Source organism: Mesocricetus auratus, unplaced genomic scaffold, assembly GCF_017639785.1.
Source record: "Mesocricetus auratus isolate SY011 unplaced genomic scaffold, BCM_Maur_2.0 Super-Scaffold_100019, whole genome shotgun sequence".
NCBI lineage: Eukaryota > Metazoa > Chordata > Mammalia > Rodentia > Cricetidae > Mesocricetus > Mesocricetus auratus.
Genome location: NW_024429200.1, coordinates 3,900,098 through 3,927,086, shown reverse-complemented (window position 1 = coordinate 3,927,086; position 26,989 = coordinate 3,900,098). Strand labels below are relative to the sequence as shown.

The 26,989-nt window shown below is 41.0% G+C and overlaps 2 protein-coding genes across 4 annotated transcripts in view; one reads left to right on the top strand and one right to left on the bottom strand.

Moving 5' to 3' along the window:
- The window catches only part of Trim24 (tripartite motif containing 24), a 100,440-nt gene extending 96,429 nt beyond the window's left edge, over positions 1 to 4,011 (top strand). For both annotated transcript variants that reach the window (XM_021234294.2, XM_021234293.2), the window contains exon 19: positions 184 to 4,011. In XM_021234294.2, coding sequence (XP_021089953.1) covers positions 184 to 393 — 210 coding nt within the window. In that variant the 3' untranslated portion in view covers positions 394 to 4,011. The remainder of the gene's footprint in view (positions 1 to 183) is intronic.
- A 3,116-nt stretch (positions 4,012 to 7,127) lies between these two features.
- Svopl (SVOP like) overlaps positions 7,128 to 26,989 on the bottom strand; it is a 50,375-nt gene continuing 30,513 nt past the window's right edge. For both annotated transcript variants that reach the window (XR_005869685.1, XM_005082408.4), the window contains exons 15-16: positions 10,001 to 10,114; positions 7,128 to 8,335 (exon numbers count right to left, since the gene is read on the bottom strand). Coding sequence is in view for 1 of the 2 variants with exons in the window: in XM_005082408.4 (XP_005082465.3) it covers positions 8,324 to 8,335; positions 10,001 to 10,114 (126 nt within the window). In the remaining variant the exon portion in view is untranslated. The remainder of the gene's footprint in view (positions 8,336 to 10,000; positions 10,115 to 26,989) is intronic.

Sequence of the window (26,989 nt, the reverse complement as noted above, 5' to 3'; positions counted from 1 at the left end):
TCTAGACTTCATGTAGCCCCAAACTTTTACTTGCTTATATTAGTGACATGTCTAAATACTTTTCTCACAGTCCATTGTTTCATAGTTGTGTGACAAAAAGGGACAGAATTATGAGAGGTTATTTTTATTGACTAAATTGTTGGTCTTTTAGTTTTTAATTCCTATCTTTATTTTATCCCACAGCCTGATTCAGAAGTAGCCAATGCTGGTATAAAACTTGAAAGCTATTTTGAAGAACTTTTAAAGAATCTTTACCCAGAAAAAAGGTTCCCGAAACTAGAATTCAGGAATGAACCAGAAGATAGTAAGTTCAGTGATGACTCAGATGATGACTTTGTGCAGCCCCGGAAGAAGCGTCTTAAGAGCATGGAGGACCGCCAGCTGCTGAAGTAAGCAGCTCCAGGGCCATCACTGTCTAAGAAAATGTCCTTTACAAAAATAAAGACAAAACCTTGTCAGTGATTTAACGTCATGACACAGAAGGGTTTGTGAGCTCTCCGATCTGTTTTTGCTGTTTACTAGACTTTGGTTTCTTTAATAACCCATTTCTTTAACCTCTTATCATTGATAATTTAAAAAAGAGGAAGGAAGAAAATGTGTAGAAGAATAAAAGGAGGATGAAGAAATAGGAAAAGAAGAAACAAAAAAGAAAAGACATTCTTCCCACTTCTTGGATTTCATACAACAATTGGGAATAAAAGCTACAATAGAAAGAAAATAGATTTTGAAGTAAGTTGAGATTTTAGTGTGATTTGAGTGTGTGTGATAATCCATTTTTAGAATTGAAATGTCACTACCCATTAATTATGGCCAACTATAAGAGTCAGGGTTACTGTGCTTAAAAGCACTCCTCCCCAAACACAAGTGGGGAGAAGAGTCCTCTCCTGGGAACCTGCTAGGAAGGTGTAGACAGATGCTATGAAGACACCAATTAAGATGGAAAATGCAGTAAAGAAAATCAGGAAAAATAAACGTTTCCTATTGGTTTTGTTTTTATCTTGTCAGAGATGTTGGGCATTGCAGGTCTTAAAGGCCGTTTTTCATGTATTTCTAGATCTACTTTTCTTCAGCTTCCTTTAAGGAAGTAAGTGTGCATGTTAGGTAGTTTTTGGGTTTTGTTTCCCCTACTGTGCAGGCGGTGCTTGTAAAGCCTCATTGTTTTCAGTGTGGCTTTTCCCTTATTTGTTGTTCGTTTGTTTGTTTGTTTTATCAAAAGAGGGTCTCACTCTGTAGCCCTATCTGTCCTGGAACTCACTGTGTCAACCACACAAGCCTTGAAATGAGAGATCCACCTGCCTCTACCTCCTGAGTGCTGGAATTAAAGGTGTGTGCCACTATGCCCTGCTCGTAGTATCGTCAAATATAAAATACAGTAGGTTACACCAGTATTTGCTAGAAGATTTCAGCTTGTCCTGGTGGCCGCCCAGTTTAAGTTCCCTGTCTTTATCAGTTCAAGTGGAAAGTGTGTTGCAGGGTTTGGAAGAGATCAATCGTGGGGGTGGTATAAGTGGGAAAAAAATTATTTTTTCTGAAGCATCTTTTTGCTGGCTTTCTGCTCACTTGTTTTTATTTTTAACAGACTTCATATTTTATCATTGATCTGCCTTAATTTAGAATTTAATTTTCTTTCTGGGAGAGAAAAAATATGTATTCGTTTTGCTTGTTGGGGGGTGGCTCAGATGAACAAAGCACTAAGTGAGATTAAGATAGGATAAAATCATTCTGCCATTTTAGTAGCCCAATATTTGACAAAATGCAAGAACATTTTAGTTTGTCATTGTAAACTTAGTATTAAAGCATTTTAGATGTTTGACTAGAGAAGATTTTTTTCTGTAGATTGACAGACTAAAACACAGCTGACATGAGACTTTATTTGGTCACGTTGCCTCCTGTGACCTGAAATGTAGCTGGATACGGTAGATGTAGTAGCACACACTTAGTGCCAGCACTTGGAAGGTGGCGGCAGGAGAATCAAAAGTTCCGAGTCACCCTGCAGTGCCGGGTGAGGCCAGCCTGTGCTGTAGGAGACCATGAGTGGGTGGGGGGAAGACGAGGAGTTCTGTCCACATCGTGTCACTTAGTGAGATTGATGGCAATAGTTTCCCATTCTCTAAGTAAACAGTCTGTAACCCAGTTATGTATGTAAGTCTTCATCAGTTTTCTAAGGACGTGTTATATTGTGATGTGTGTTGTGTTGATTTGATTGTACAGCTGACATTTGTTCTGCAAACACAGTCTGATCAAACTTTGACAATATATAAACCCTGGGAAAAAGGGGTTCAGTTCAGTCTGGCCTTGAACTCTGGTCCTTCTACCTCTACCTCCCTGGTGCAGGGATTAAAGTAGTGTGCCACCACGCCCTCAGCTTTGGGGTGTTTTGTTTTGTTACTTTGGGGAAGTGGGTAATAAGCATACCTTAAACTTGTGCAGTTGAGTCCATCATTTTGAGTATAGCAGCTGTGGAAGCTTTTTTATTGTTGGTAATCTCTTAATGATTTATTTATTTTTATTTCACATGTATGCACGTTTGCCTCCACATATGTATGTGCACCATGTATGTGTCTGGTGCCCATCCACATGGGCTAGAAGAGGGTATACGCTGGAACTGGAGTTACAGAGGATTGTCAGCCACCATGTGGGTGCTGGGAACAAAACCTGGGTCCTCTCTGCAAGAGTGATAAAAATTCTCTTAACCACTGAGCCATCTCTCCAGCCCCAGCTGTGGAACTTTGGGCAATAATTTTCTTTTTGCTATCTTAGAATACCATTCTCTGATAGATTGTCTTCCATACTTGTCACCTGAGTTAAAGCAGTACTTATGTAAATTATTTTGAGAATTATAAGGGGGAGGCAGGGCTTCATTAAGGTAAACATAATTTTTATGTACTTCAGCCAGAATGTCTACTAATATACTCCAAACAATCACTATTATATTCTATGCCATAGTAACCTTTCAAAATAATGTTACATTTCACCATTACCAGTTTTTGCTGAATCAAAGACAGCTGAGAACCATGTTTCATGTAATGATACATAATATATTATTAAAAAATATTGTCTTGAGTTTTTTCTACAAGTAACACTGCTGTCATGATCTCTAAGTCTCATGACACAATCATTAACAAGTGACAATGTATTCAGGTGAATATAAGCTAAGTGGTCATGAACTCTAATAGAAGCTTAAAGAAAGTCAAACTCTACCTAACATTGATTTTTTTTGAGAGCACCCTGCCCCCCCCAAAAAAGAGAATAAAATGTTCATTATGATCCAGCAGTCTTGATCTAAACTTATTCCCGCATTTACCTCTGAGAGCCCTGGGTCACAGTTCCAGTGCGTGGTGTCATGTTACTCCCCTGCCACATAGGCGCTGCTCTTGCTGAATGTGACCATTACCTTCTGTGCAGACTCCACGTGCCCAGAAGCACCTGCTCCCTCTGGCGGCAGGGAACCCACACAGCAACTCACACGGTTAAGACAGAAGCATAAATGAACTGAGCAGTGGTAAAGTCAAATGGCACCTTTACATCAGCGGCTGGCAGTGCGGTCCCCTTTGTGCTTTGAATTCACAGGCCTGCTGCTTTTCTGGATAGAGGGAGGGAAGGATAAAACGAAATGGCTTCCACCACAATAGCTTTGTTTCTCCAAGCTAAAGAATGGGCTTTGTGCTTTGCTACCACACAAGTGTGTAGGTATGGAAGTATGACTTAAGAACACTTCAGAAAGGGCATCCGAGTCAGAATGGTGAGTACCTGCCAGTCTCTCATTTAAAAGGTGTTTGCAGCTGGATGCTGTTACCAGTGTATACATTTATATTGCTTAACATGTAAACGAGTCTATCTTTTTGCCCAGGCCTGATCCAAACTAATGTGAGTTGCTTCCTGAGAACCAAAAGATTGAGTTTCAATTCCAAGTGTTGTAAAAGAAAATTGTGTTTATTTTCTGTTTATCTAAAGTCCATATGAATGAGGGAAACAGAGTGATCTGGTTGGTCATTAAAATTGTGGACGTGACCCTGAATGCATTTATAAAATAACCATATTTTGTAAGCATTTTGTAGTCCTGTGTAAACAAATAATTGATAATTTGACATTTCTTTTGTCTCGGGTAGGAGTTCTGTCATAACTCACATGCAGATGTCCTGTGCCCCTGCGGCAGTCAGGTCACAGGCTCCTCCATGGGGGTTTTGAAAGTTGCAAAGGACATCTGAGGCAACAGTCATTTTAGATTTTGGTTTTGTTTCTTCAGGGATTGGCGCTTTGAATTTAATAAAAATTAACTGGCGGATTTTTTTACTGTTAATATTTTATCACAGCAGAGACTTTTGTAACGGAAGACTTAGTGAAAAAAAACACATATTTTATAGTAGTTTAAGCCCTTTAATCTTAGCCCTCATCTATTTTGACAAATTGTAGGGATGGGCTATGGTCCATAATAACAGGAAACATTTTTTTAATTCTAGAATGTATTTCCTTGACCTTAAAAAAATAAACCAAAAAAAAATGACAACTGGGAAAGAAAAATACACTGTGGTATTTTCCTCCTTGGAAGTATATTTTAACAGTGATACTGATTACCTAACCCAGTTTCTTTAAGAGTATACTAATGATGGTGTTGAGAAAGCCACCCCAAAATCTACAGAGACAGCTGATCTGAGGTAGTGGAAACTCTCTACAGAGACAGCTGATCTGAAGTAGTGGAAACTCTCTACAGAGACAGCTGATCTGAGGTGGTGGAAACTCTCTACAGAGACAGCTGATCTGAGGTGGTGGAGACTCTCTACAGAGACAGCTGATCTGAGGTGGTGGAGACTCTCTACAGAGACAGCTGATCTGAGGTGGTGGAGACTCTCTACAGAGACAGCTGATCTGAGGTGGTGGAGACGCTCTACAGAGACAGCTGATCTGAGGTGGTGGAGACTCTCTACAGAGACAGCTGATCTGAGGTGGTGGAGACTCTCTACAGAGACAGCTGATCTGAGGTGGTGGAGACTCTCTACAGAGACAGCTGATCTGAGGTGGTGGAGACTCTCTACAGAGACAGCTGATCTGAGGTGGTGGAGACTCTCTACAGAGACAGCTGATCTGAGGTGGTGGAGACTCTCTACAGAGACAGCTGATCTGAGGTGGTGGAGACTCTCTACAGAGACAGCTGATCTGAGGTGGTGGAGACTCTGACTCTAGAGCAATAGCTAGAGAGCCTGCGTGGAACTATACTAGGCCCTTTGCATATGGACGACAGTTGTTATGGCTTGGTCTGTTTGAGGGGTCCCCGGTAGTGGGACCAGGATCTGTCGCTGGTGCACTAGCTGACTTTTGGGACCCATTCCCTATGGTGAGTGGCCTTGCTCAGCCTTGATGCAGTGGGGAGGGCCTCGGTCCTGCCTCAACTTAATGTGCCAGGGTTTGACGGCCATGGGAGGCATTACCCTTTCTGAGGAGTGAATGGGGAGTGGGGGGGGGACTGTGGTTGGTATGTAAAATGAGTATAAAGAAATTTTAATGAGAAAAGTAAGTTACTCCAACATAACAAAGTCCAATTCCTATCACAGAAGGTGGTTTTGTCATGAAGACCCACTGGAGGGAAGTGTGGTACTTAGAAATAACATTTTACGTGTAGGGCTGTTAGGCTGTGTCTGTCTCTGTGCCATAAGCATGAGGTATGAACATTGAACCACCATGTGGTTGCTGGAATTGAACCTGGGACCTCTGGAAGAGCAGTCAGTGCTTTTAACCACTGAGCCATCTCTCCAGCCCCACTTTTAGTAGATGTTTGGTGGAAACAATCGATTTCATGTACAATAGAATAAAGAGATCCAATTTGAATCCTAGAAATTCTTTCCGTGGTAGTTTATAACATTTAACAAAATTCTGTCTTTGCACATTCTCTAATGCAGCATGAAAGAAGGGTTGATTTATCCTCATCCCCACCATTTAGCAGCAAGTGTGAAAACAGATTCTTTGCCTTAATCCCAAGACAAGTGAACCAGACAATGTAGTATCAATAGTAATAGTTACCTAGTCCAGTCTCGCTCTTTAACAGTGCACTATTCATGTGTATATTTAGAAATTCCAAAAGAAAGAAAACTTAGCACCATATCACAGAAAGTAATTATTATTATAGATTATACTCTAAAGAGTTTTAGATCAAATTCTATATGCAAAACTATTACTTTTTATTATTCTTTAGTACCTCAGCCAATAGTGACTCAGTCTTTAGGTATCTGTGAAAAAAAGCCCAATAAGTTCTTATAAGAAAATGACTTGAGTTTGTTTTTTACTAATGACTAATAAGTGTGCTAAACAACCTTCTCTACAAACAGCTTGCAATTTGTGCTGTAGGAAAGCTGCGTTATCAAGCTAGCCATCAAGGGTTCTATTAAAATCATGCTAATAGCTTGCTGTAGGCTTGATTTACTGTTGTCTCAGGAGCCTGAGTGCTAGGCAGCCCTGTGAAGTTCCCTAATCTGGAGTATCCCACAAACACTGAGAATTATGAAGTCTTAAGAGGGTGCTGGGGTATTCGCTTTGTCCTTGCTTGGTTTTCCACCACTGCTAGACTCTGATTGAACAAGTGTCTTCACACTTCAGCTTTGGAATTGTCAGTTGTAACCTCCAGTAGGTAGGTTGCCTATCTGGTCCCTGCAAGTGTGACCAACAGAGTTGTCCATCAAATATATCTGGCCTGAAATAATAACTAGGCTTTAAGGTTATTGTTTGCCTGTTAGCCAGATTAATCACTTGTGCTTTTCATATAGCTTAGAGTTAGAATATTCTAGGCTTGTAAGAAAGCCCATGTATATAGCTTTAAAAGCCTATAATACAGTTGGTCTTTTAAATTTGTTTTGTTTTGCTTTGGTTTGCTTTTTTTGAGATGGAATCTTTTTACATAACATGTAGCCCTTGCTGTCCTGGAAGTCCCTAGACCAGGTTGGCCTTGAACACAGAGAGATCTGCCTACCTCTGCTTATCTGTGGATTTCAAGTCCAAGATTCAACCAGTCAGATGAAATATTTAGGGGAAAGAAAGTGTTTGCAGGGTGGAGGTGGTGCACGCCAGTTCCAGGACAGCCAGGGCTACACAGAGAAACCATGTCTCAAGAAACCAAAAAGGAAAGTGCTCATCATAAATTTACAGATATCTTAGTCTTTATTTTGTACATATTATTGCTATAATAATAATCTGGAGATGACAGAAGTACCATGCTGTACCATTCTATACAAGATGGACTAGTTGGTATCCAATCCTGAACTACTAAGTTTATATAAGAAACCATCTGATTTTTAAGTCACCCATAGACTAGTTTGAATAGAGGTTACTTGCTCCCTAAGCAGGGTTTATGCCTCTTGTATGCCGTGTGCTAATACAGCATTTCATTGTGGTTGTAGCTGCAGTCTTTTTCCACTGTTATTGGGGGGGGGGATCCTGAGCCAGCCTGTAGTGAACCTCCAAAGTAACCCTGAACAGCAGTACAAGATAAAATATAAATGCAGAAGCTTTAGATGATGTCTTTCCAAAGCATGCCTTTCCTGGTAGAACATGGTATGCATAGCCAACACCTACAAACAATATGTAAGTAGTTACATGTTCTAGGAAAGCTGCACGTGCATCATGAGAACCAATGATTGATTCCCTCCGAAGATTAAAAAAGAGTTAACAGTGTATGGAAAACATTAACTTCATTCCCAACTTCTTGGTAGTTACATTCCAAATAAGTAGTAGTTCTTTTTTTAAGCTACCAAGGCCATATTTTAAATTCAGTGATGCAAGCCTAGTTTCTTGCCTTAACTACAGAATCTCTGTCCTTCAACCACAGACCATGTGGAACAATACCAAGTGTTTTGTCTAAGGTTAAGTAGTTGTTGATCCAAAAAAAAAAAGTAGTAGTTGATGCCAAGTAAGAAAAGGTATTTCTCCACCCACCACCTTCTCCTATTCCCATTCAGTCTCTGGGTGTATTGGTTTGTTTGGGGGTGGGGTGTGTGTGTATAAGTGGTTTAGTTGGTGGTAGGTGGTTGAGTTTGTTTGGTTTTAGACACCCAAGCTGGTCTCAAACTTGCTTCATTTGAGGATGACCTTGAACTCCAGACCCTCCTATCCCCTCCTATGTGCTGGGATTTGAGGCAAAGTATATCCTAAAGAGGTTTGCGTATATAATTTCCCAAGAAAGAGATTCCCCACTTCATTTGTGTGTGTGCCTTGGTTGTCTTAAAATACACTTGTCTTAATTACCACGTGCAGAAATAAAATGGTAAAAAAAAAAAAAAAAGTAACAGTGAAGATCAAATATTCATTTTTCCTCTGGTAACCATAGTATTGTAGGTCCTCATTTAATTTGCTACAAGAGAAAAAAAGAAATTAGTTGGTAAGTCTTTGTTCATAATACAATTTACAAGGAGTTAAGATCTATCATTTACCCTTATTTATGAAATGACAATGCTAGTCTCTGTGTAGTCTTGGCTGGCCTTAAGCTCAAATCACCTGCCTCCCAAGTGCTGGGATTAAAGGTGTGTATCACTATGTCTGGTACTACAAACATTCTTTAATGGCTGAATTTTTGTTTGTTTTTCTGTGTAACTGCCCTGGCTGTCCTGGAACCCACTCTGTAGACCAGGCTGGCCTGGAGCTCACAGAAATCTGTCTACTTCTGCCTCCAGAGTGCCAGGACTAAAGGTGTGCACTGCTGCCATTGCCCAGCCTAATGGTGAAATGTTGTTTGTTTGTTTGTTTGTTGACTCAACACTACCTTTAAGTTAGTGAGCAAGTTGGTTTTTCCAATCAGATGACTGCTGCAGTTTTCTTGGTTTTGAAAAAATGTTCATATGATCACAGAAGTGAGGTGTGTGTGTATGTGTGTTTAATTATTCTGAAGAAATACCACCACTGAGTGGCCGGGGTGTGTTCAGATACGTATGTATTGTGCAATGTTAACATTCTCCAGTGTCCCCATGCTGAGTTCTTGGGTCATGCCCCAGGAAAAGAACTGGCTTTGTAGGTGGATATGAGTTGGAAAATCTATAGGGCACATAATGTGGCCTGTTAGGTTTCCTCATTCTTATTTCTAAAACTGCTTTTAAAATTGTGAGCCGGTTGTGGTGCCCACTCCTAATAACCCCAGCACTTGGAAGGCTGAGACAGGGAGTTCACCATAAGTGTAAGAAATGGAAATTTTGGAAGAGAATGGAAAATTAGCATAAGATTTGGTGTTTTTTACTTTGGTATAAAAATTTGCCCAACCTGTACCCTAGTAATCCTTTGTGTAAAGGGTGTGGTGGTCCTTTGTAATACTGAAAGGAAACACATGAGTCATCTTGCCTGATGGAAGCGTTCAGTGATGGGGTGGCTGCTGTAAGGCAGAAAGTCCCCAGACCCTCCTTTCATGTCAGACCCCTTTCTCAGGGATAGCCAGGTCTAGATTGACTTCTGTGCTCCATGTTGAAGGGCACAGTCCCAAGTTCCCAGGGCCTTGAGCACAGAGGTGTGTTAAGGACCCTGTGCCCTGCCTTCATCCACAGCACCAGAACTCCATGGGGAACGGGGTAAGCCCTTAGGGGTCACCAGACTGTATGAATGGTCCCTTCCCTGGTCAGTGCCATGATGGTCTGGTAAGGAGTTTGCTCAGGCAGGCTTCGTTTTAGATAGATGAGCTTAATGTAGCTCTGGAACTATTCCCGATGCAGTGGAACCTGAGGTCAATTTACTTGTGGCAGATGGAAATTACAGGCTGTAGGTGTCCAAAGCTCACATTCCAGCCTGTTGTAGACGAGGAAACCACTACAACATGATGTCAGGTAAAGCCTCCCAAAGCTGCAGCCTACACAGCTGGCCTAGGGAAGCTACACTGAAGCTTTTGCCACTCACAGTGAGTATTGGGGAAAGGAAGCTAGTCTGTTGCATCTAAAGGCTCTGCAGTAATGTTTCAACCCAGCCCCCTGTTTGTCAAACTAGCTTTTACGTGAAAACAGATGAACTAAATTCTTAGTTAGCTTCCGGAGTCACTTACCTGCAAGGCGCGTCCTTTGGTCTCAATGGGGAGAGTAAATGCAGAGATGGCGCACACAACACAGACAGACGAGAAAAGACACAGGGCTCCCAGGAACGAGGCACTCATCAAGACCTGGGTCAAAGCAGAGTGACTTCTTCACTGTGCCCCAAAGGGTGGGCACTACCCGATGCATGTATAATGGTCATTTGTAGCCAGTTCTGTACGCTGTGCTCTGGAACATTGGCTTGATTAGACCAAGTTGTCACAGGCATCTTGAGTGACTGGCATTAATTCACACTGGACAGCTTCCATCTGGCAAAGCCAGCCTACTCAGCTCCTGACCTCCTCACTTTGTGATACGTTTTCTACAGTGTCCACTCCCTCCTTTATTCTACCAGGACAAAACAGCAGAACATTTTTTCTTTCAGAAATAATCTCTAGTCTCTGAAAAACTTGATAATTCATTTTGTCTCTATTCATAGTGTTTTGTGTGACTGTCAGAACTTTGTTTTGTTGTTCCAAGGCAGGGTTTCTCTGTGTAGCCCTGACCAACCTGGAACTCACTCTATACCAGGCTGGCCTCAAACTCAGAGATCTGCCTGCCTCTGCCTCTAGAATGCCAACTGTTTGGTGTCCTTTTCCATTTAAGAAAGACTTTCTGACAGTCTACATACATCTTTTGGCTGAATCTTTTCACTTTGCTAACACTAAAGATTCCATGCACCCATTTCTCCAGGATAGTACCCAAAGTTGTCAGATAGGCAGGACTTGATAGTTATCAGTTAATTTTAACAGGATAGTTGCCTATACAGTGAAAAAGGAACAAGAAGGCCCGTTAGAATCTGGCTATGTACAGAAAGACCTGGAAATTACCTAGTCTAGTCCAACCCTGTCGTTTTACAGATGAGCTTCCCCTGACATCACAATAACTATTGTCTCAAAGTCTCGGGCTCTGGGAATCAGAATCTAGTGATAATACTATCACATATAGTAAACTCAGGAACCCAGCTTACTTAGAGTTGACCTAGCAAATAATAGGTAATGTTCTGATTTGGGAAGGTTATGGGTTTTGAGGGTGCTTAGTAGTAGAGCTTGGGAGTAGCAAGGTCTCGTGTAGCACAGGGTGGCCTTGAACTCCTAATTCTTATCTGCTTCCAAATGCTAGGATTATGGGCTCGATTCGCCTAGCTCTCTGCTCTTTGATTTGCATCACCAAAGTAAAATTTTCTGAATTGGGAGGCTGGGGAAACAGAAAAGGAACAGAAACTAGATGAGACTAGAGAGCATACAATGCATGATGAGATCACCACACAACAGTACATGTCTAGAATCTACCACTTAGTTACTACACATTGAAATTCTCACCACTGCCGGGATAGATTCCAGATTGTCCCCAACTTCATTTTTCCCCCTATTTCAAAGTACTAAGTTGGATAAGACCCTGAAGGGTTGAGTTTAAATCACATAACTATTGTAACCAGGGCCAGAGAGCAACTGTCTAGTCTTTTTGCCTACCTAGAGAGATGCAAGGCCCTTCTTCATAGCAGTAGTATAGCTATTACTGTACGTTTCTTACAAAACCTAAGCTAGCCTAAGTAATTTTCTGTTATTTGTAAGCAAGAAGTCTATGGAGTTACCAGCTTATAGAAGTCACCTGGGGACCTAGGGATGTAACTCAGTGTTAGAACACATGCTTAACATATCTGAGCCCTGAGTACAGTCGTATTCAAAAAAAATTTTTTTAATTATACTATCATTCTAGAGATCAAAAACTAGGGACAACTTGCCTAGCCTGTGGGAGGGCCTAGGTTTAATCAATGCCAAGCCCTAAAAACTAAAAAGCAGGTCCGAGGGTGTAGCTCAGTAAGAGAGTGTTTATCTGCTATGAGCATGGACTAGGGTTCAATCCTCATCAGAGAGGAGAAACACTAAAAAGCAGAACCAAGATCAAAGGCAAGAAGGAACTTTATGTGACAAAGGGTTAGTCTGTCAAGACAGAAGCCGTAGGTTAATATACAAGATGAAAGAGCTCAAACACACCCAGCTGAGAGGAGGGAAGATGCCAGACCCTTCTTGTTGGAAGACCAATAAGAGCTCTTAACTGCTGATTCCACTATCCCTTTCTTGATAGAGTGACTAGAGAAGTCAGAACTTCGTGACATTTTTAAACCAACAAGGTCTTATTACAGCCCACTTAATATCAACAGAAAGCCTATCCTTTTTCAAGTGTTCATCAAATGCAAACTATGATAAACCCCATATTCTTGGCCATAAAATAAATTTCAGTACGTCTAAACAATTGAAATAATTATTTTCTAACTAAAGTGGCATCAAGTTTAAAAAGACTAGTAAAATCTCCATTTCTAAGCTATCAATCTCAAAATCTAAGCTGAATATAATGGAAATACAACATTAAATTTGTGAGGCATTGGTAATACTGTGAAAATACTTAAGAATAAATAAACATGAAGGAGTAGGGGATAAAGCTCAGTAGAGTACAGCCTATGTATGCCAAACAGTGCATGGTGGTAAACACTTGTAATCCTAACACTAGGGGTCATCCGTCCTTAGACATAGCTTCGAGGAGAGCATGGGCTTCATAAATCCTATCCTCAAAATTAAATACAGAAGCATGAAAAACAGCAAAATGTATATTCAGACATTAATTAAATGAACAGCACATGAATATTAGTTCTTAAAGTCTTACATAATTCCCACCAAGGTAATTTGTAATTCTAATGGAAATAAAAATTCCCAGTAGGTGCCGGGCGGTGGTGGCGCACGCCTTTAATCCCAGCACTCGGGAGGCAGAGGCAGGCAGATCTCTGAGTTTGAGGCCTGGCTGGGCCTATAGCCTCCAAAACAATACAGAGAAACCCTGTCTCGTAAAAACCAAAAAAAAAAAAAAAAAAAAAAAAAAAAAGAAAATTCCCAGTAGGAACTTGCAATCAATTGGAATGGAAAATGCTTTTAAAAATGAATTTGAAAGAATTAACATGTAGGACAAAAAAAAAAATCAGAAAACCTGAAAATTGTCATGGAGCCCGTGGGAAGTTATTAGCCTCGGGTATTAAACATGAGGCTACAGAGTAGAGCAATAAAGTGGTGAATCACAAAATATCATTAGTGAGTACCTGTGGAAAATTACTTTTACTATAAAGTATGGGCTTAATACATCAGTTGGGAGGAGGCTGGTGGTTAATGGCCATTAGTCTTTGTATCTGTTAGGCAAATTCTCTGTTGATCCCAAATCTTTTTGTGACTTTTGAAAGCTAGATTCTTACTCTCAGGCCTTAAGTGTGACGTAGAAATCAAAGCTTAAGCAGATGATTGTAGCTGGGCATTGTGGTGCATGTCTTTAATCCCACCATTTGGGAGGCAGAGATATAGGGCTGTCAGTGAGTTGGAGGCCAGTCTGGTCTACATAAAGAGTTCCAGGACTACATAGAGAGGCTAAATTAACTAAATAAAGTAGGCAGGCAGATGAATATGATGGAAAGGTACTTAAATGTGGACAAAAACACCATTCCATTTAACCATGGTTTAAAAAACTGGTTCGTTGACTACATAAACATTAAAAATAAAATCAAAGGCAAACTGTAAAATTACCTGTGTGGGACCTGGAGAGATGGCTCAGTGGTTAAGAGCAGTAATTTAGCACTCCTGCTGAGAACCTGAGTTCTATTCCCAACACCCGTCTCAGCCGCCCATAGCTCCAGCACCAGAGAGATGCAGCATGCACCCATGTGACATACCTGCCCCATACAGACAGATGTGCATGCATATAATTTAAGATGTAATGAAATCTAAATCTTTTTGTTTAGTCCATTGAAATGATAAAATGAAGTTCTGCCATGGCAAAAACCAATGCCCTTCCACAAAGAGGAGACACCAAACATTCCATGATGGGAGACACCTACAAGCCAGAAGAGGGCACCGGCCAGAACCTTAATTTATTCCCACACAGCCCATATTTACACCAGTTAAATAGTGAAGCAACTGACAGAAAATGTAAGGAAGGAATTTGTGAGGGGAAAAAAAATATCTGAAGTTGAACCAGAAATGCTGGAATTATTTCTTTTGAGACTGTCAAGTGGAAATGCTGAGAAGGTAATTAGATGAATCTGGAGCTCAGAAGCAGAGCCTGGTGCTGAGATGAAAACTTAGGAGTCATGAATTTGAGCTTGGCAGCACAGCTGTAACCCCAGCACTTGGGAGTAGAAGCAGGAGGGCCAGGATTTCAAGGTCATTCCCTGCTACATAGGGTCTTTGGGACCAATCTGAACTACATAAGACCTTGCCTATCTCAAAGGGACAGGGGTGGGGGCAAGTAGCAAAGCCTGATGCCACCAAACCTAAATTCTTGTGGACCCACATGATGGAAAGACTGACATCCTTATGCATCATAGCATACCCATACACACACATTTAAAGCTGGAAAGATGGCTCAGAGGCTCTTGCAGAGGACCTGGGTTCAGTTGCTAGCACACATGGTGACTCAAACTATCCATGCCTCCTCCTGGCCTCAGACACTGCATACACAGTGTACAAACCACTATACACATAAGTTCTTTTTAAATTAAGAAATAAAGCAAAACTAACACTCCCCTTTAGTAAAAAACAAAAGTCATGAGCATATTGTTGGTAATTTAAACCATAAAAGTGATGGTATGTAAGCGCAGAACAGTGAGGAAAGATCAGTGCCAATATTAAACAGTAAGAAATTTCCAACAAGAAGAATAAAGATAAGCCTTAAAGCCAACTGAGATGAAACTACCGGGGACATAGAAAAACAAGAAGGTAAGATGATAGAAGCTACCAGAAGGGAGCAAACTCCTTAATAGGGCTGGGAGTTCAAGTCACCTTTGACTTTAGGGCTCTGGGCAGGGATAGAGGAGGGGTTACTGCAGAAGTCAGTGTAGGAAAAGTTGTGGGAAGAAACTCCTCTTGGTGTATTGGAGAGTCCAGAGGACTTAGATTACATTCCATGACGGGAATCTGAAACACATTAAAATGCTGGCTGGAAGTGGAGTTATAGCCCTGAAAACTCAGGATATTTAATAAGCAACCATTTTAAAGAAGTCAGCTGGCTTCTTAGAAACAATAGCCAAGGATTGGGAGAATGGCTTGGGATAAAACACTTCAGATTCTCAGTACCTATGTTAATGCCCAGCAAACCAGCCCCCACTGGCAGATTCAGCCTCAGAGAATAGTGATAAAGACACTTGATATCAGTGTCTGATCAACACATTCACCACGTGCGTGTGCATCTGCTTACACATGTATATACATGAACATGTGTTCAAAGAAGTTAAAATGGAAATTAAATTTAAGACAAGCACAAAATGTCTATGAGTGAACTTAACGTGAATCTATCACAAGCTATTGAAAACAAAGTCCCAGTAAAGGAGCACAGTTGGAAAATGAACAAATAGACACACAAATTTAATTCTTAGGAAGGTTGGGATTTTTTTGAAAGGTAATTATAAATTAACCAATACCTTTAACAAACCAAAATGTCTGTGGTGGGCTGTATGTATGTGTGTGCATCTATCAGTGGTAGAGTGTTTGCCTAGCATACATGAAATCCTGGGTTCAATCCCCAATACCAAGTTGAAAAGGAAAAAAAAGTCAGTTTGGGTAAATACAGGATGTAGAATGTAAGTGAATAATTTTGGGGTATTTCTAAGAAAGTAGGGTGTTTTAAACAGCCAGTTTCATCAGAGTAACAAAAATGTGATTGACAACAAAACAGGTTAGCTCAGGACCGAAATAGTGAGTTAGCAATGACCAAGTAACTGGAAACATGAGCAGACAGCAAAAGACAGATTGTTCGGTAGTGTTGTAACAACTGGCCTGCCGCTTGAAAGAGAAAAATCACAGAGCTGTATGCTGTGTGAGTCTCAATGAAGAAATTCCAATGGACTTGAAGAGGGCGTATTAGGAGTCTGTAGTCAGAATCTGGGCTACTTTTATAAAAAGTTTGGGTTGAGGAGATGGCTTAGTGGCTAAGATCACTTACTGCAAAAGCCTGAGGACCTGAGTCTGGATCCCCCAGAACCAATGTAAGAACCTAGGTATGGTCATGCATACCTGTAGCCTCAGTGCTCGAAGAGCTGGAGACTGGAGCATCACTGGGCTTCTTAGTTGCTAGCCTAGCCAAGAACTCCAAGTTCTTGTGAGACTCTACATCAAAGTGATAAGGCAGAGCACAATAGACGACATCTGACCTCTTTGTCTACTTGCACAAATGGTGTGCACACACAACAAATGTTCATTAAAGTGGACATGATTTGGGCATTCATAGGAGGTTTACGTCGTCCACCTACACCAAAGTAAGGCCATAGAGAGCCTATAGCAACAGAGAAGCCTGTATTTTCACAATCTTCATCACAGAGTCTAGCAAATTAAGCCCTTCTATGCTTGGCAGATTCTGTCACGGTGACATTTTTCTGTTTCTGGAACACACCAATGTCTGTCGCCTCATGATCCTGTAGAAATTGTCATTCTACTTAAAAGGCTCTTTCTCTTTACACGGACATCAACTTATACTTTAGATCTCAATTTCAGTGTCACTTGCCAGAGAAAAATTGTTTTACAAAGCTTGTCACCCACCCCTTTGTTCATGTTGTTCCAAAGCACTCATGGCAATTTTAAATTAAATTGAAACTGAGTAACCTGTAAATATGCAAGCAATGTGAATTTCTTGAGGTAGGAACTTTATAATGGTGTGCTGCCAAACATTTAGCAGCAGGTTCTCAAGAAATCAAAAGTCCTAAACCATTGGTGGTGTGAATACTACCCATGACTAACTTTGAATGACAACATATTAAATAGCTGTAGAATTTCCTGAAACTATAACAGCCAGCTTTCCCTAGTCAGCACAAGTTGATTCTAGCACACTGCCAGAACCGTGGCCAGTTTATTTGCTGCTACAACAAGATGGAAACAGAGCTGCCGTCATTTTATCTTCTCCCCCAAGAGCCTCTGCATTGAGAACTTGGTCCTTGGAAAGGTGAAGCTGGGAGGTGGTCTAGTGGAAGGAAGGTCCTGAAGTCAGTTGGAGACTTGGCCTCAGAAGGGACTGTGGGACCCCAGCTTCTTGGACTCCCTGCACTTCCCATTTGGTAATCCCTGCTCCCTTGCACACGCTGACCATGAGGCCCTCACCAGAGGCTGAACTAATGGAAACCCTTGATCTTTGACTTTCAACTTCCAAAGATGAGCTAAACAAACCTTTTCTTTGTAAGTACTCTTGAAATGTTAGCAGAGGGAGTAGAGATAGTATCTTAGCAATTGCATGTGCTTGCTGTTCTTTCAGAGTACCATAGATCAGATCTCAGCGCCCATGTCAACTGGTTTATAAGCACCAATAACTCCAACTCCAAGGATTCAGTGCTCTCTTCTGGCCTCCATAGACAACTGCACTCAGGCGCACATGACCACACACATAATTGAATTTGTCCCCCCACCCCATCCTGTGCCACCCCACACCTAGGCCTAACTCTAGTAAGTCCTCCAAACCAGCCCTTACCATCCCATACACACTCAGGTCTACGCACTAACTTTCCATAGTGAGTCTAGCCAGACCAAGCCTGCCCACACCCAAGTCTAACTCCGGTTACACAGGTCCTGCATTACCCCAGCCTGAGGCAGGCTAGAATCACATATCAGATATACAACCAAGGAAAGAAGACCCCATGCCCAAGTCACATCCCCAAAGCACAAACAATATGAATGGCAAAGACAGTAGTCCCCAAACCTAAACTCTCCAGTGAGAATTACCTAAATGAATTCCAGGATGCAAAATTTAAAAGGATTGTCAACTTCATCAAAAACTTGAGAAGTTTAAAGAAGAAATGAGCAGATAACTCAGTGAATTTAAAGGAGGTAGCAACAAATTCCTGAGTGATGCTCAAGAAGAGACACATGACAAAATGAAGTTAAAATCATAATTCCAGATTTGGAAACCGAATTCAGTAAAGAGAACTATTGAAAACTCAAGTTAGGATAAAGATACAACTGAAAAACTCAGGAAACAAACTACAAAACTCAACAAAAGCCTTACAAAACAGAACGGATCAAGTAGAAGATAGAATATCAGAATGTGAAGATAAGTTGGAAGAATTACTCCACAGAAGCAATGAATGTGGAAAAAAAGTTTTAAACACATGAAAGAAACGTGGGAATTATGGGACACCATTTTCTAAAAAAAAAAAATCAATCTTTGAATTTTAGGCATAGATGAAGAAGAGTTGTAGGTCAATAGCATAGCATAGCCTAGATCTTCAACAAGATCATAGAAGAAATTCCCCAAATCAAGGAATGACATGCATAATACAAAAAGCACACTGAACATTAAACAGGATCAAAAAAACAACTCATGGTGTATTATAATTAAAATATTAGATATACAGAACAAATAGAGGGTATTGAAAGCAGCAAGAGAAAAATCACAAGTTACATATAAAGGAAAACCCATGAGAACAGTAGTTGTCCTGTCATGGAAAAAAAAATAGCCAATTCTTTAGTGGAAAATTTAAAAGCCAGAAGAGCCTGGAGTTACGTAGTTTAATTTCTAAAAGACCATGCATGCCAACTTAGATTACTATGCCTATCAAAACCATCTAATACAGTTGGAGAAGAAAGAAAAACTTTCCATGATACAAACACACTAAAAGAATTATGTGTACTTAAACAGCCCTGCCCAGAATAATGGACACAACACTTCAGACTGAAAAGAGGAGTAAGCATAATCAAGAAACTGTAAAACAAAAACAAATGAGGTTATAATTATTGAAACAAAATAGGATCAAGAGCACAAACAGGAAAAAATATGACAGCAGTCAACAAATGCTTTTCAATTTACCAATGGAAAAACGCAAAGTAGTTGAATGGATTAAGAAATCCATCTTCATCTGGGCAGTGGGTGGTGCATGCCTTTGATCCCAGCCTGTGGGAGGCAGAGGCAGGCAGGTCTCTGAATGTTTGAGGCCAGCCTGTGATATGAAGCAAGTTCCAGAGCAGTTACACAGAGAAACCCTGTTTGAAAAAAAAAATATCCAGTTTCCTGTTATCTACAAGAAACTCATCATCATACCGTCAGTGATATTCACAACCTTAAAGAGAAAGGATGGAGGAAAGTATTCCACGCAAATATAACCAGGAAGCAAGCAGATGTCAACAGATATCCTAACATTCAACAAAACAGACTTCAAATTAAAATTAATCAAAAAGATAAAGGACTCATCCTTCTATTCAAAGGAACAATTAGCCAAGAATATCCTAAGCATATTTTCAGTATAAAAGATATGCATAAAAATTAAAATATATAATACATCAAATGAACCTAACATATGTACAGAATATTCTACCCAAATACTAAAGTATATATATTCTACTCAGCAGCCCATGAAAGGGACTAAAATAGAACACATCTTGGGAACACACACACAAAAATAAATCTTCATTTCAGAAGAATTAGAATAGTTCTATGCATCCTGTCTGACCACAAAGCAATAAAGCTTAAAATCAAGAGAAAACAAATCCCCAGTAATTCTATAAACTCATGAAGATTAATCATACATTGCTGAACGATGATGGATGGGTCAAAAAAAAATCAAAGAAATTTAATCTTTTCCTGAATTAAATAAAAATAAGAATGCAACACAACAAACCCTCTGGGATACATTAATAGCAGTCCCAAAGGAAGTTTACAGCTCTAAGTACCTACATTAAAAAAAATAAGTGGCCAACCAACCTAGACGCAGGGGTGTGGGAGTGGAGAGGTGCCTTGGTCCTGCCTCAACTAGATGATGGGACAGACTTAGTAGACTTCCTAGGGGAGGCCTCACCCTCCCCGTGGAGCATATGGGAGGGGGAGTGGGGGAGCCGGAGGGAGAGGGAACTGGAATTGGAATATAAAAAATTAATTAATAAAAAAATTAAGTGGCCAGGAGGGGTAGCTACAGGCCTTTGATCCCAGCACACAGGAGATCTCTGAGAGTTTGAGGCCATCCTGGTCTGCAGAGGGAGTTCCATGACAGCTAAGGCTACAGAGAGAAACCCTGTCTCAAAAAAAAAAAAAAAAAAAAAAGATGGGCACAAATAATGCAACTCAAGAATTTGGAAAAGAAACAAATCCAGTAGACAGTGGTGAATAACAAAAAATCAGCAGAAATAGATGCCCAAATTAGCATAATCGATAATGAACAGGGAAACATAACAGACACACATAAAATCAGAATGTTATAAGGCAATACTTTAAAATCTGTAATCCATTAAGTGTAAAGCTAAAAGAAACGGATAAATGTATACATTCATCTAAACTCCCAAAGTTAAACAAGAGCAAAAAAAACCAGACCCATAAATAAAAAGATTGGAACAGAAATAAAAAGACTTCCAGTTAAAAAAAAAAAATTCAGGGCCACAGGGATTTACAGCAGAATCCTACTAGACTTTCAAAGATCTACGATGTATTTTTCTTAAACAATTAAAGAGAGAGGAAGGGGAGGGAAGGAGCACTCTCAAACTACGAATCCAGTATTACTCTATTACCGAGAGCAGATAAGGACAACAAAAAAGGAAAAGTACAGGTCAATAATTCTCAGTGAACATCCATGTAAAAATCCTCAGTCAAACACTTGCAAGCCCAATACAGGCATATCTCAAAAAGACCATGCGCCATGATCAAGTGGGCTTTGCTGCAGAGATGCAGGGATGGCTCAACATAAGTCACTAAATGTAGGAAATCATATAGATGGACTTAAAGGCAAAATCACAATCATTTCAATTAGTACAGAAAAAGCCCTTGACAAACTCCAATATGCCTTCATGATAAAAGTCCTAGGGAGTAAGACTGGAGGGAACATATGTCAACATGAGACCTATCTATGACAAACCCACAGACGTCATCTTTTTAAATGGAGGAAAAACTCAAAGCGATTCTACTAAAATCAGGAATGAGGCAAGGCTTTCCCACTGTCCTTTTGCCTTTTTGATATGTGCTTGAAGCACCAGCTAGAACAATAAGGGGAAGGAAATTAAAAGGATACATGCAAGAAAAGTCAAATTATCCCTTTTTGCAAATGACTTGATATTCTATATAACACCCAAAAAATCCACCAGAAAACTATTAATGATCAATAATACAAGCATAGTTGCAGAAAGCAAAATCAATAATCAATAGCCTCTATATATACCAACAACAAACATACTGAAAAAGAGGTCATAAACACGTTCTCATGTTGCAAGATATTTGATTTTGAAACTCCAAGACCTTGGACCAAGGGGCGGAGCCAGCCACTAGTTGGCAGGAATTAGCCATAGAGAGGATGGAGGAACCAGAGACAAATAGAGAGATGCACAGGAAGGAGTGGGGAGGGACTTGGACCCACAGTCTTTTTGGTGTGGGACAAATGGAGAGAGACTTCTCTTGCTGGGTCTCAGCCAATAAAAAGGTCAGCTGGTTGCTTCCATCTCTGATCTAGCAGATTTTCACTCCAACATCTGACTCCTGAGTTTTTATCAGTAAATAGAACAGTAGAGACTTAGCTAAAACCTGCATTTGGCCGCCATTGCCAAGCCACCAGAATTCCTACCAGGACTCAGTATTAGTGTCCGGGCACTGACTGCAGGGTCCTAGGGCCAGACAGTGGTTAAAGTATCAGTAGATTCAGGTGTGACCACTAAGCCCACAGCAAGACAACATTCTCATTCATAATAACGAATTGTTTTTAAATGTAGGAATCCAGGAGTAAATCAAAAGAGGTGAGCAATCTCCATAATGACAATTTTCCGTTTCTGAAGAAAGAGAACGAGGGAAGCACTAGAAGATGGAAAGACCTCCCATACTCATGGGTTAGCAGAACTAATACTGTGAAAATTACCATTTTGCCAAAAGCAATTTATAGATTCAATGCAATCTCAATCCAAATCTGCATGATATTCTTCACAGAAAAATAATCCTAAAATTCATTTGGAACTGCAAATGACCCAAGACAGTCAACGCAATCCTGAGCAAAAAGATGAATGCCCAAGGGATTACCACACCAGATTTCAAGCTATATTACAGAGCTGTATTCATAAAACAGCATAGCATTGGCACAAAAACAGACACATAGACCAATGGGACAAAATAGGGGACTCAAATATGAGCTATCTAACACTTGGCTAAAATGTCTGAAACATACACAGATAAGAGCATTTTCAACCCATGGTGCTGGGGAAACATCGTGTCCACATGTAGAAGAAGAAAACTGGAGCCATATCTGTCACCCAGCACAAAAACGAATTCCAAATGGATCAAAGATCTCAAGGCAAACCTGAAAGACTGAAACTGCTCGAAGAAAACACAGGCAAGACAAGATGTAGTGCAGGAAAGGACTTTCTGAACAGGACTCCATTTGCTTCAAGAGTGAATGCTGACAGCTGGCAAATGGGACCTCATGAAACTAAAGTCTGTACAGCAAGGAAACACGTGAAGAGGAAGCCCACAGAGTAGGAGAGAATCTTTGCCAACTTTATATCTAATAGAAGATTAATATCCAGAATTTATAAAGAGCTAAAACAAAACAAAAACAAAGAATCAAGAAACAAGCGATGGGGGGCTGGAGAGATGGCTCAGAGGGTAAGAGCACTAGCTGCTCTTCCAGAGGACCTGAGTTCAATTCCTAGTATCCACATAGTGGTTCTATGTCCTCTTCTGGCATGCAGGCATACATGGAGGCAGAATGTTGTATACATAACAAATAAATCTTTAAAAAGAAAGAAAGAAAAGAAACAAGTGGTAGGCTGCAGAGATGGCTCAGCGGTTATGAGTATTTGCTGTTGTTCCAGAGGACCCACACACACACACTTTAAAAAAAATAAGGTCTGAGGATTTGGCTCAGTGGTAGAGTTCTCAGCTCAAAACAAAATAAAAATAAGTAGTTTTTAAAAGAAATAATCCAATTTTAAAATGGACTACAGGTCTGAATGGAAATCAAAAGAATTGGCTAAGAAATTTCTCAAAAGGTGTTCAACATCCTTAGCAATTAGGGAAATATAAATTAAAGCTACTTTGAGATCTTATCCTACCACAGTCAGAATGACTAAGATCAGTAAGACAACTGGCAATTAATGCCGGAGAAGATGTGGGGAAGGGAACCATCCTGAACTATTGGTGGAAGCTGGTGTGGAGAATTCTCAGAAAGCTAAAAACCAGTCTACCATACGGCATGAGCACTCAACATCGTATTCCACAGGTAGGAGCTCATTGCCAAGTTACTCAGCAGCTAGGAAACAGGGCCAACCTTGTCCTTCTACTGATGAATGGGTAATGAAAATGTAGGAAATAAACACAGTGGAATAGTGTTCAACTGTAAAGAAAAATTAAACCATGACATTTGCAAGTAAATGGATGGAATTTGAAAATGTTAAGCCAGGCATTAATCCCAGCACTCAGGAAGTAGAGGCAGGAAGATCTCTGAGTTCAAGGCCAGCCAGGTGGAACAGAGTTCTAGGACAGCCATGGTTACATAAAGAGACCTTGTCTCACAAAGTTATTTTAGTAACCCAGACCCAGGAAAACAAACACTGCAAGTTTTTATATCTGAGTATATAACCAGGAGTCATCACAGAAAACAAGAAAAGACCATTGGGGAAGAGAGAAGGAACTCCAGAAAGGGGACTAATAGGACATAGGCACTATGGAGGGGAATGCCAGCCTGGGGGCGGAATTGGGGGGGCAGGAGTTGGCAATGCAGAAAGGGGGGATAAATAACACTAAGCTATTTCATGGGGAAATAAATCGGTTTATGTTTACTTATGAGCAATATTAAATGGACTCAGAAGGCTATTAGTATGTGTGTGTGTGTGTGTGTGTGTGTGTGTGTGTGTGTGTGTGTGTGTGTGTAACAATAATTAAGAGATCACAAATTTTCCAGGCCGTAGTATGCACTTTTAATCCCAGAACTTGGGAAGCAGAGGCAGGTGAATCTCTGAGTTCAAGGCCAGCCTGGTCTACAGAGCAAGTTCCAGGACAGCCAGAATTACACAGAGAAACCCTGGAGAGAGAGGGGGGGACAGAGACACAGAGAGAGAGACAGACAGACAGAGAGAGAGAGAGAGAGAGAGAGAGAGAGAGAGAGAGAGAGAGAGAGAGAGAGAGTAGACATGGGAAGTTGGAGCAAAAGAAAGGAGGATATGATGCATAAAATCCTCAAATTTTCAAAAAGTTTTTTAAAGGATTTGTTTTTTTTTTCCAAAAAAAAAAAGCTAGAAGACATCTCCAAAGTGATACAAATTTCATCTAAATAATAAGTTCCAGGCCAACCAGGAGTACATAGTAAGACTCTGCCACAAAACAAAGCGACACAAAAGCTGGATAATGTCAATATTTTATCTAAAAAGTAAAACTAAAAGCTGAACATTTAATTGGGATAACATAATTCTACATATACTAATATGCTAGCAGAATAGCAATTTCATTTCATAAAGACGGTAGCTCTTAGAGTTCCTTTTAGTGTTCTAGCTTGTGAGCTACATAATACCTCTACAAGAAATGATGGGGGCTGTTACTCCAAAAGCCAGTTCTTAAAGTAGTCACTGGAAGGGGATACTAAATGAAGAGGCCTCCTGCCTCCTAACAAAGGCTCTGTTTGTCTGTCCTGCTCTATCCTCTGAGTTACTTCAACAAGATGGGCAGATGGCTGGTCAAGGAAGAACAGACATTTCAGAAGGACACCTGACAGCCGTGCTAGCTTTGAGGGGTGATGAGTGGAATTGAGAGTCACTACTTCTGATCCTCCTGCCTCCGCCTCCCAAAGGGGTCTCAGGGGCTGGAACACAGGGCTTCTTGTATGCTAGGCAGACTCTCTTCCAACCGAGCTACACCCCTAGCTCGTCAGCCTATGGCATAATGTTATAAGAACATGAGCTGAGACCCCTGATACCTGACTCCTAATGCTCCCAGAATAAAGGAGGGCAGCCCCTGGTCCAGCGCCACAGAGACCTGTACTCATCTCTTCTGCATCGTGGTAAGCCTAAAGTAATCCTACAGCAAAATTCACCTTTTCTGTTTGCTTGGACTACATACACCAGGATTTTACTTGTATTCAAGTTAATTTCTCAACAACTAGATCCCTCGAAACATTTGCTTTAAATGATGCATTTTAAAGGGGGGGTAGGCAGTGGTGGTGAAGCAGGTCTTTACTCCCAGCACTCGGGAGGTCAGCCTAACCTACAGAGCGAGTCCCAGGACAGCCAGGACTACACAGAGAAACCCTGTATGGGGGGGGGGTATGCATTTGAATTAAACTCTATACATTTAGTCTTTAGATTATATAAACATATCTAGTGTGTACGTATGCAGAACCTGAGGAGTCCAAAACGGCATCAGCTATCACGGAGCTGTGGTTACAGACAGTTGTCAGCCACCTGACATGGGTGTTGGGTGTTGGAACTGAACTGAAGGGCAGCAGACATTCTCAACACTAAGCTACCCCTCCAGGCCTGTAAAGTCTTCGCTTGAACTTATTTAGTAGCATGTTATAGGAACTAAGAAGAAAAGAGAGCAGCTCCTAACCGCCACTCTCCCGGTGGATGGGAGGACAGCCTCTCTCAGGAAGGCTCCCAAAACAGCTGACTCGGGTTTATGCTGTGGGTCTCCATCTCTGCCATCTGCATCTCTGGGTAGAGCCCAGGAATGTTTACATCATAATGCTACCCAAGTCATCTTGATACGCACTGAAGATTGACAGCTACCACCGAGGAAAGCCTGGAAACAGCTCACTCCGTGAGAAAGCTAGGCTATACCTGAGCAGCGGACACGAGCTTCCCAGACTTGAATTCTCCCGATCCAAACTGGTTAAGGAAGCAACACACAGGCTTTGAACAGGGGCTGTTTGCACCGGACTGGGTTCAAAGTACTTTTGTTTCTCTTCTTTTCATGGTCTCCTGCCCCTCATTCCCTCCCCCAACACAGTTACTTAAAGTCTAAATAGATAAATAAATAAATGATGAACACAAGGCAGGTAGCTAGTTCCCATATCCAAACCCAGCGGCAGGCACGCTGTTGGCGTGCCGCAGTATGAAGTGAATTAAAATGTCTCCTCGCCAGGAGTATCGCTCCATACAAGGAGAGTGCACCTGTAGACGGGAAGAAACTCGAGATTCCAGCACACAGGAAAAGAACCCCAAGTCAAGCCGTGGTCCTCATGCTCCTCCGCCAACTGATCCCTCTTGGAAAGCTGACACTGCCACCTGTGTGGTCACGGAAGGTGGTGCTCTCAGAAGCAACAATGCTGCCTCCTCGGCTTCCCTGCTTCACATCTCGTCTGTACTAAACATGTACAGACACTATTTGCTTTTTTGTTTGTTTGTTTGTTTTGTTTTGTTTTTCGAGACAGGGATTCTCTGTATTGCTTTGGAGCCCATCCTGGCACTCACTCTGTCTCGAACTCACAGAGATCCACCTGCCTCTGCCTCCCGAGTGCTGGGATTAAAGGCGTGTGCCACCAATGCCCGGCGACATTATTTGCTTTAACAGTGAAGGATTCATCTGTGGTCACAAAAATATTTGCTTAATGAGAAATATTTATCTGAGTAGCATTTGGCGTCCATTATTATTGCTATTATATAATGTCTCCCAAAAGCTGTGTCATGCATGTGTTTAAATGCTTTGCATTGAAATAGTCTCATCTTCAGAACCACTTATACAAATGTGCTATTACTCATCTCTATTTGAAATAATCTCATCTTCAGAACCACCTATGCAAATGTGCTATTACTCATCTCTATTTGAAACAGTCTCACCTTCAGAACCACCTATGCAAATGTGCTGTTACTCATCTCTATGTTAGAATGTGGGAGGCACAGGAAAGATAAGCTCCCAGAGTTAGGAGCCACTTTGTGCCCAAGATAACAAGCAGAGCAGAACCCTCTGGCCTCAGGACTCAGTTCAAATTGTGATCTTTTCTGTCCATTGCCAAGGACCCTGGCAATGGGGCCTGTCACATAAATAGTCCC